Source organism: Trichosurus vulpecula, chromosome 3 (genome assembly GCF_011100635.1).
Source record: "Trichosurus vulpecula isolate mTriVul1 chromosome 3, mTriVul1.pri, whole genome shotgun sequence".
Classification (NCBI taxonomy): Eukaryota; Metazoa; Chordata; class Mammalia; order Diprotodontia; family Phalangeridae; genus Trichosurus; species Trichosurus vulpecula.
In genome coordinates, this window is record NC_050575.1 from 174,281,387 (window position 1) to 174,292,028 (window position 10,642).

At 38.8% G+C, this 10,642-nt stretch overlaps 1 protein-coding gene across 1 annotated transcript; it reads right to left on the reverse strand.

Annotated features, from left to right (window-relative positions):
• Window positions 1-418: 418 nt before the first annotated feature.
• LOC118841087 (beta-lactoglobulin) lies at window positions 419-9,586 on the reverse strand. The gene is made up of 7 exons (XM_036748497.1): window positions 9,491-9,586; window positions 7,429-7,556; window positions 6,312-6,382; window positions 3,919-4,035; window positions 2,082-2,177; window positions 1,513-1,529; window positions 419-529 (listed from the first exon to the last, which is right to left on the reverse strand). Exons 1-6 carry the CDS (start codon window positions 9,584-9,586, stop codon window positions 1,513-1,515), a joined length of 525 nt encoding a protein of 174 aa, XP_036604392.1. The 3' UTR covers window positions 419-529.
• Between the last annotated feature and the right edge of the window lie 1,056 nt (window positions 9,587-10,642).

A 10,642-nucleotide genomic window follows, 5' to 3' on the forward strand; every position in this document is an offset into this window, starting at 1 on the left:
AGAACACCAAATAAAGTGGTGTAGAGGGAAAAGAGAAGAGGGGCCAAGACAGAACCCTGTGTGTGCTTAGAAAAATGTCTGGCACATAGAAGGAGCTTAATAAATACTTGTTGAATTAACTTCACTGTTCACTTAGTAGAACATAACATGATCAAGGTCGGATTCCTGAGAATCTTAGTCAGTATACAGAAGATGAAAATATTAAAACACCTGTTTGAATGGCCCATAGTCAACCAGGATGTTTTAATAATTTCACTCAAATCACGTTCCAATTCAATACACAGAGTCTTCAGGAGTAATTGCTGAACAGGTTTATTTACTACAAAAAGAGAAACCTCTCAGAAAGAAAGCATAAGATCCTCGGGACAGAACCATGGTAGACATCACTTCCTTGAATAAAAAGAAGAAAGTGAAAGAATCAAAGGGTATCCTTGATTTTCAGTATATTAGTCATTTCAGAATGGAAACCGCCATAGATTCTGCCATAGTGAGAGGTGATTTTGGAGGGGAATAACTTCATCTGCTTTCCCTGTGAATAATGAAAGGTGATAAAGTTACAAATTACTTAGGTGGGCAAAAGGGATGTCAGCTTCTTACCTTGGACACAACTTGTCCTATAACACATTTGGCAGTGTTTAGTTATTTCCTCCCACCAGTTAAAAGAAATAGATTATTGTAATGGAAGCCGAGAAATTTATTCCACATACTTTGCATGAAATTGAGGGAAACTGCTACTCCCACATATCACCAGAGGAGAGAAAACTGATTCCTGCCACACCCCAGCCCCACCCACTACACATCCACTCTCTCTGAACATTGGAAACACAAAAGTATGGGCCCCTATCCTTCAGTGAGCTACATTGCATAGCTGAGGGCATAGTACAATTGGAAACAAGATTATGCAACAATCTAAAGGGTAGAGTGTTCTAGTGGAAAAACACCCCTGAACAGAGAGTCAGGGGATTTAGGTTCTAGTCCTGATTTTCACATCGTATAACATTGGAAATTTCCATTCCCTTGTTTAGGCCTCAGTTTTCCCATCTGTAAAAGAAGAGACTGTATTAGGTGATTCCTGGGATCTCTTCTGTAGTTTAGAAGAAGTGATTGTCTTCTACCTCTCTTTCACAAGGCATTCCCTGTCCCAGCAGAAGACTTGAGTTTCTTGGCTTTCCATCTCAAGGAAATGACCATGTCAAGAATGATTAAAATATTGTCTCTGTGAAGACCATGCCCAAAAGAGGCAAAACTAGCCTATTAATTTTAATACTAATAGGATGAGTCCTCAAAATCTTTACCTCAATCTACTCAGAAGTTAAATACTCCAGACAGGCCAGGAGGACATGGAGAATTATATTACAAACATGGTCCCTTAACCTTCTAAGAAACAGGGGAAAGTCTTTACCACACAGTTATAGGGATCCCTACACGCTGAAATCTCATAAATGTAGAAGGCTAGAGAAAGGAATAAGACAAAGCATTTTCCCAAAGGAAAGAAGTAAAACAGGAACTTACCTAAACACGGCACATTTCTGTGGAAAGAGAAAGAAATACTTGAGTGACATCATTTGGTGAAAAAAGAAATTGCCTTTGGGAGTAAAATCACTACAACTGAAACCGCATAGCAAAACTACTCCTTCAAAGGGTAAGAAGGCAAATTCTTTCATCCTCACATAACCTAGAGAAAGCTTCCTCCGATAGCCCCACGTGTACTCCCACCCATGAGCAGACAAAAGAATTTTGATAAGTATCACTGAGGCTTTTCCTGGTTAAAATATAACATCAAAACAATTAAACTTTGCTGTTGGTAGGTATAATGAAAGAACTGTATTCTAATAGGGATGGAGATCACTGACCTTGCCTTTCTGGGTTATATTTTATACTGGCTCAAATTCATTCACAGATAAGCCAAAGAGGATCTTGAGGGTATATAAGATGACTAACCAAAAGTAAAGTAGTAATCTGTAAGAGAAAGCTTTGATCTCCTTACTTATTAAAGACAAGTAAGAACCATTTCAATTTACATAAATTTTGCCTTCAGCTATCTATTTTCTGAACACTGAGTTGAGATATGAGAAACCTACCTCTTGTTTGGACTTCAATCATTGTATAGGGTATGGTCAAAGTCCTGACAATTTTCTTGAATTCTTCCATTCCTTTGTTGTCCTCTATTCTTCTCTCTGTAGAGTTAAAAATTTAAGTAATTTTATTTATTTTTCTAAGAGCATGATGAAAATGCAGAGAAAATATGTTCCCATATAAAGAACTTGTTAGGTCATACAGCCTGCATACCAGAATTTCTATGAACCCCATGCAGGTTGTCAAGAAACTAACACATTACTGTTATTATTAATAATATAGCACTAATTATAATAGTAATAGTAGTAGTAATAGTATTCATTTGCCTAACATGTTGAAAGTTTTAAAGGAATTTCACATATATAGCCTCATTTAGACAATTCAGTGGAGAAAAAATCAGTCAAACAAATTCTTTAGCTGAGTCATTTGGTTGATTCAATCATACTGGTTAACAAAGTAACATGAAAGTGCAGACTTCACACAAGCACACATATGTGTGGTCTTTTTTCATGCTATGTGTTTAAAATTATATCTTGTCCCGACTTTGCTACCCTTGATACACATCATGCCCCATTAGTCATTATTTAAACTATTACCCAAGTGAGATAAAGTTATGTAAAGGGCTTGGTAACCCTTAAAGTTCTCTATAAATGTTAGCCATTTCTATCGATATTAATTCAAAATTCAGCTTGGCACAGAAATTCATTACATTATATCCTTTACCCTATAACTTGTTGTTAATTATCTACTTCCCAAACTGCTTCAAGAACTGTGGCTTTGTACTGCTCCACCAAAGCAAATTACAATCCCTTGACCAGGAGATAGTTTTGGAGAGTTACTGAGACTGAAAAAATCATCAGCCTGCAGCCAACATGATGATGTACCTCTCTGAACTTAGCTAGGCTGGATAACAGACATAGTCTATCACTGGGCCTTTCTCAACTCATAACCTTTCCCATTTTGGTAAGGCTTGCCATAGTTTATGCTCCAAGCAGTGTCACGAGCCAGGGTTACTTCACATCATGATGAGAAATCAAAAATCAGATAATCTCCATCTCTCTGTCTCTCTCTGACTTTTCCCTCTGTCTCTCTGTCTCTTTCTCTCCCTCCCTTCTTCCCTTCCTCTCTTATAATATACATGTTTTCAGTTGTTCTTCAGTCATGTCCAAATTTTCATGACTCCATTTGGAGTTTTCTTGGCAAAGATATTGGAGTGCCCTTTCCTTCTCCAGCTAATTTTACAGATGAAGAATTGAGGCAGAGTTAAATAACTCGCCCAGGGTCACACAGCTAGTTGGTGTTTGAGGCCAGATTTGAACTCAGGAGGACGAGTCTGCCTGATTCCAGGCCCTGCACTCTATCCAATGCACAACCTAGCTGCCCTGCATATACATATACATATATATGTATATTATTTATATATACCTATACTTACACACTTTAAGGGGAGAAAGAGAAATATGTAGATTCAATTCATAGTAGTTGTGTTGACTAGATAATTAGTAATCTTCTGATTCTCACTGGACCCTAATCTGGTCCCCAGAATTTCAGACAGTTCCATAGTGCCTTCTTTCTGAGAATACCTTATATTTATTCTGTATATAGCTTATTCATGCATAATAGTTGCATGTTTTCTTTCCCATTTGAATATGAGCTCTTTGAGGGAAAGGACTGTTTTTGCTTTTCTTTGTATCCCCAGTCTTTAGCACAGTGCTGGCACATAACAAATGCTTAATAAATGCTTGGACTCATTGTTTATTGATTAGTTTCTTGATAATGTGTGTTATTAATGATGATCTGTTGTTATATCTCATTCAAACTTCTAATGAGTAAGGTACATACCATAGTGGGCGCATGCCATTTTCTCCCGGTAGTTGACGTTCTCCAAGCAAACGAGGATGTAGTTGTCATAATCAGTTTCCATCACAGAGAGTGTGTATGAAGCAGACTCTGAAGGAACTAGGACAGAAGCCATAAGGCAAAGTCTAAATTCTCTTTCCAAATTGGAAACAATCTGAAATGTGGGGGACGCTCCTTTAAAATCAATCTAACTTTCCCCCATGAATTCCACGAAGGTAAGAAATACTTCACTAGTATCTCTGACAAAGGCCTCATTTCTAAAATATACAGGGAACTGAGCCAAATATATAGGAATACAAGCCACTCCCCAATTGAGAAATGGTCAAAGGATATGAACAGGCAGTTTTCAGAGGAAGAAATTAAAGATATCTATAGGCATATGAAAAAATGCTCCAAATCACTACTGATTAGAGAAATGCAAATCAAAACAACTCTTAGATACCACATCTCTCCTGTCAGATTGGCTAAAATAACAAAACAGGAAAACAATAAATGCTGGAGAAGATGTGGGAAAATTGGAACATTGTTACATTGCTGGTGGGGTTGTGAGATGATTCAGCTGTTTTGGAGAGTAATTTGGAACTACGCCCAAAGGGCTATAAAAATGTTCATACCCTTTGACCCAGCAATACCACTTCTAGGGTTGCATCCCAAAGAAATCACACAAGCGGGAGAAGGACTCATATGTACAAAACTATTTATAGCGGCTCTTTTTGTGGTAGCTAAGAATTGGAAATCAAAGGGATGCCCATCAATTGGGGAATGGCTGAACAAGCTGTGGTATATGAAGGTAATGGAATACTATTGTGCCATAAGAAATGGGGATGATACGGACTTCATAACAACCTGGAAAAACCTACATGACATAATGCTGAGTGAGCAGAACAGAGCCAGGAGAACATTATACACAACCACAGATATATGGATTCTGTGAGGACCAACCCTGACAGACTTCACTCTTCTCAGCAACACAAGGTACAAAGACAACTCCAAAGGACTCACAATGGAGAATGCTATCTACGTCCAGAGAAAGAACTATAAAGTATGAATACAGATTGAGGCACACTTCATGCTCGCCTTTTTCCCCCTTTTTTCCTTCTCTTTTGTTTTTGTTTTTGGGTTGTTGTTTTTTTTTTTTTTGGTTCTGTTTCTTCTTTCTCATGATTCATTCCATTGGTCATAATTCTTCTCCACAACTTGACTAGTGTATAAATTAATTCAATGCGAAATTATACATGGTAGTTATATGAGATTCCATGCCATCTTGGGGAGAGAGGGGGGAGAGAGAGGAGAAAATCTGGAACTCAAAATTATGTAGAACCATGTGTTGTAAACTAAAAATAAAAAATAAATTAAAAAAAGAAATACTTCACTAAGAGTTACAAAGGAAAACTCTTTGGTTCTTATCCTCTTCATCCCCCTCTCCTTGGCTTGCAGATCCCATAACTACAAATTAATTCAACAATGCCTCCTAACTTTCTTAAGCCATACCTAACCCTGGAATTACAACCTGGAAGCAAATGCTTCATGACTGGTCCTATCCCTTAATACCCTTCCACATCTCAAGGTTTGAAATCATCAACTTCAATCAATCCTTATTTCATAAGATTTTGAGTTGGAAGGAACCTTTAGCGGTTGTCCAGTCCAGTCCTATCATTTCACAGAAAATAAAACTAGGGCCTACACCCAGGAAATGATTCTCCCAAAGTGCAGGAAATAAGTAGGAGGCCAGAAACACAAGCAGAATTCCTCAGAGTCTGAATCTTCTGAAAAGTTGTTTCTACTACCCTATACTTATAATAATATCACAGATAAATAAGTAAATATCATGGCTTTATAAAAACATCATATTTCACTTCCCAGCTCTCTTCTGAGAAAACCTGTTCACATTAGATTTGGAATCAAGTTCTGCATTTGAAATCAAAGTTCAATAATTAATACAAGGACCCCTCCCCCAATAGCATATTTTCCACAGTTCGTCTTTTACCTTTTTATTTATAAAAGCAAGCTCCCCTTCATTCTCTACCTCATCCCCAGTCCCAACACACACTGAAGCAATGAGACCTTTATGTGGCCAGTCATACCATCTGCCACCTTCCTAACTTTATTGGTTACTATTTTAAGAAATTTTTTCTTAGACTTTAGAAGTTTAATATGTCAGTTTTAAATTGACATAGCACTATCATTTCTCTTTATCTTATAAAAAGAGCCCAGTTAACAGTATAGGTTTAAATCTTGACCTCTCAGGAAAAAAGACCAAGAAAGAGCCCTTTTCATCTTTTGTTGAGTATAGGGGAACATGCTTCCTTTCTGGACCTCCATGTAAATAGGGGCTGTATAAACAGTATTTGGAACCATGTCTTGGTGATACCTACTGTAGATCTCAAACTCAGCAGGCTTCTCAGTTTTCTTTAGAAGAAACTTCTTCTCAACACAACTGTCAGTCCTGAAAAGCCAATCAGATTTGTCAGTCTTTTCTCAAACCCCACTTTTCATGAACCAAATACCAGACCGAGGGGGAAATAACGAGGGTAATTTGAAGAGCTAATACCACACCTGAACCAACTGGAAAACAAGGAAAATCTGAGAGGGTCTCCAGTTATTTTCATCACCCAGAAGCAAATGGCCAGTTAATTGTTTGATTAAATTAGTTCTATTCAACAAATACTTATTAAAGTTTTATTATTCACAAGACACTGTACCTAGTGCTTTGACTGGATTCAACTTTTCTCGATAAATGAAATGATAGTCCATTAAGTCAGAAAACTTTGAATGTATAAATAGAGGCTTGATGAAAAACCAATCATTTGAAGCAGTAACTTTGTGTCCTAAACACCAAAGAAGTATGTGATTTACTGGATGTGGGAGACTCTGTAGTTTTAGAGGATGCAGTTTCAGGATGTAAAGTTCCTGACTTCCTTCCTAGGTACTGTCTTCCAGCTTGGAAAGCAAAATTCCAAATCTGAAGGTGCCAAGACCATTCCCACAGTTTCAGGATCACTTCCTTTGGTTTTATGCCCCCAAAGGAGCCAAGCCCCAGTCCCTGAATCCTACCAGTTTTAGCCAAATGGCTCTTTGAACTTTAAATTTTTTTTTTATTCACCTAAAAGTTCTAGAAGCTAAATTGCTCTCCTTATTGAGGCAGTAAGGAAACATTAGCTCCACCATTTGCATTCTGGTGCTTTTTGTCATTTAGAGAAGGATCTGACCCTATAACCAGGAGCAATTGAGTCAGAAACTCAGGAAGGGGTTACTAAAACCCTATTTAGGTAACAAGCCTTGATCACCTCAGGACCAAAATTTTACTTAATATTCTGTCCCTTGGTCTTTGCCCTTCATAGCCTTTGCTGCTAAAAGCAAAGCATAGCTTCTAACATGACCCCAAAACATACTTGTTCAACCAGTCCCCTTTAAAATTTCCCTCAAAGCTATAATTCTCTGTTCCCTGATTCATTACTTTCTTTGATCATCTTAGGAGAGTGTGCTACTTACTGCTCTAACACAACCAGTTCCAGATTGCCTTCAGGAGTCCGGTTCACTTCCTTAATGTTCATGTCAAACAAGGGAATTGAGAATTCCATGGCCTTTGCTTCTTCTACGCGATACCATGGCCCTATAAGCTATAGAGAATATACTCGTAAAACTCTATTTCAGGGTTCCCAGGTATAGCTTACCTTTTTCCTACTCCCACTGCCATATCCTTCATCGGCCCTGAAGACTTTTAACTCCAAGGTTCATGTTATTGCCCCGAGTCTAAAAGAATTAATGCTAAAAATAGGCAGGCTCCAATTAACCCTGATCCAAGTCAGGTATATGCCATAGTTGCTTGCAGGTGCAGGTGCAGGTTCATGCAGCGGCATGAACCCCTGTTCTAGGGACACAATCATAGTTCTCCCAGGGACAACTGCCACTTCTGCAGTGTGTATTCTTCTCTCCTGTAATCAGCACTACCCATAAGGAGAGTGTCTGTATATATGCTCTTCCCTCCCAGTTCTAGAACACTTGCTCACTTGCTTGCAGGTGCGTAAGTAGGAATTTCTAGGTCCAGGGAAGTTCTATTCCCTTTGATTTATAGAATCAACCCATCTGAGAGCATCCCTGTTATTTTAACTCTGTTGAGCAATCTCTTGTATGATAATATTCAATAATTTATACAACTGGAAAAGGATGTGGGCTAATCATGTAAGAAAGTGAGGGATAAGGAAAGTGTTGCGCAAGGACCCGCAACTTATAAAAAGGCCCAGAGTAAGGCCCCCAGAATATGCTGGAGAAATCCCCCATGGAAATTCTGTGGGAGCATATGAAACAAGAATAATGTAAGACGAGAAAGCAGAGATGGGCTGTGATGATCTAGTAAGTATTGGAGAATTATAAATATCTTAAAGGTTATGTGGTACCAGACTTGCTGGAATATTACTATTACCATAGAATAATTTGGGATGAAAATGTATAAATATTTATATGCCTTACACAAGAAAACAAAGAAAAGGAAGAAAAAGAAAAGGTGAGCTTCAAAGTGTGGAAACAGTGAGGTTGTTATAAAGAGAAGTCTGTGGCCCCTCCTAGCTTGCCCTCAGGGAAACTTTTCAACCCCAGTTACTTCATAACTGTGGTACAGACAAGAATGAACTTCTCTGAATGGCGCAGGCAAGAATGAAAACTGCTCTTCTGAAAAGACAGTCCTGTTCACACAAACCTGCTTCAATAGCTCTAGAAAGCAAATGGCTTGACTTGGGAGAAATCATATATTCAAGAATCCTGGGGCTTAGTCTAAAGGCTTGGCATTATAGAAAGGGTTAAAGAAGAGCAGCCTATGGGGGAGAATGACAGAAATAAAAGAGGGAATTCTAGAAGGGAAAAAGAGTTCCCAGTGGTATGAACCCTTGTTTTAGGGACACAATCATAGTTCTCCCAGGGACAACTGCCATTTCTGTGGTGTGTTCTCTTCTCGCCTATAATCGGTGCTACCCATAATGCTCTTCCCTCCCAATTCTAGAGTACTCACTCCCCAGATAGAGGAAACCTCTTTATAAAATACCTTAAAAACCATCTTAGAAAATGGAAAATCTCTCTATATTTAACCAAGAATTTTTTTAAGTCAAATTCTAGTTGGGAGCTAAAGTCACTAGTTGATGTAAAAAATACCCCAAAAATGAAATTGGAAGACTGTCACAGGATCACAGAAATGTATAATCTTAAATTTGGAAGAGAATTCAGAGGCTAATACAGACAGATACAAGATACCCCTCGAGTGGTCATTGGGCCTTTATTTTAAGATCACCAGGGAGGGAGAGCTCACTACCTCCAGAAGCAGTCCATTGAACTATGGAATATATTATAACTGTAACAGAGTTTTCCCTTACATCAAACCTACATTTAGCTCTAATGTGTAGGGAAGGGATAAATCCCTACAATAAACAAAGGAATTGTTGCCCTCATATTCCAGGAGGCATTGTCTCCTAGAAATCTGATTCACTCCATCACACCCATGCCTGGCCCATCAGTAACACTGGCCCAAATCATCCCACTCAAACCTACTTTCACCTTTCCTTACCTTTTCAACCACTAACTCTTCCTTGGAGTAGATGTTTTCAATGGCCTGGATGGCACAAATGAGGGCCAATCCAACAGTAAGCAGAAGGAATTTCATGATGACAGCTGTTGGATCTCACTTCTCTGAGGTCTAGAGAGAGTGATGATGGACAAGTCACCTCAGCAGAGTCTTATTTATAGAACAGGAGCTTGGGTTGCCCCATGTACCAGGGCAGTACCGCCCTACCCACCCATGAGCCTGATTCCTCGAAGCCCAAATGGTCCAGCTGGCAAGGCTTAAATGGTATTGTCACCCTGGAAAATAAAAGTTATTTCCAAAGAGAGTGACACTCATTTTCCTTTAAGTCCCTAACAAGAAAGAGATTCCATGGTCAGACCTGGAAGAATGGAACTCGTTCTTACAGAATGGACCTCTGATCAATTCTTGGTAGAAGATGTACTAGAGAGGGGTTGGGCATTGGGTGCCAGGCTGGCAGAAAATTACAGCTACATTTCTATGAGCTCGGGTATTGTGAAATACAGTAAAAATGATGAAAGAGAGAGTTCTTAGAGAGATGCCCCAAACAAGAATGAGGAAGACATACTCCAACAACCAACCAGTGTTCCTAAGAAACATGTCATTTTATCACTGCCAAAATCTTTTGGCCTTCATCCTAAGAGACTTGACTTGGATTGAGGAGAAATGCAAGGGACACATTAAGTCACAGGCTTTCCCTCCTGGTAAACCCTTCTCAAAACACCTTCTCTAGTAAACCTCATATGTCTACATCCAATTCCAGCCATGCCATTACTTTATTCCATTACATCCATACAGTTTCCCTTGTTGCAATCTGAGTTTGTCCATTTTCTCTTTGCCAAGTAAGTTTATTTTGTTTTTCATGACTTCTCCATGTGTGTGTCATCCCATTTCCCTGTCTGGTTTACAAGCTCCTTGAGAGCAAGAACAGTGTCTTTCATGATATTAACCTCCTTACTTCCCCTTGCACAAGTCAATACATCTCCAAATTCCATATATTTTCAGTGACTGTCTCATATGCCTGGAATTTTTCTCCCCTCATTTCCACCTCCTGACTTCCCCGGCTTCTTTTAAGCCCTAGCTAAAACCCCACCTTCTACAAAAAGACTTTCTTGCTCTCCCTTAATACTAGTCTCT

What these genes read in the sequence shown, in the direction of transcription:
- LOC118841087 (XM_036748497.1), bottom strand. Translation starts at nt 9,586, where the DNA reads ATGAAATTCCTTCTGCTTACTGTTGGATTGGCCCTCATTTGTGCCATC. An exon ending in GAACTGGTTGTGTTAGAGCA is followed by an intron (nt 6,383 to 7,428) that starts GTAAGTAGCACA and finishes TTGGCTTTTCAG; the next exon opens with GACTGACAGTTGTGTTGAGA. An exon ending in AATGGCATGCGCCCACTATG is followed by an intron (nt 2,178 to 3,918) that starts GTATGTACCTTA and finishes TTAACTCTACAG; the next exon opens with AGAGAAGAATAGAGGACAAC.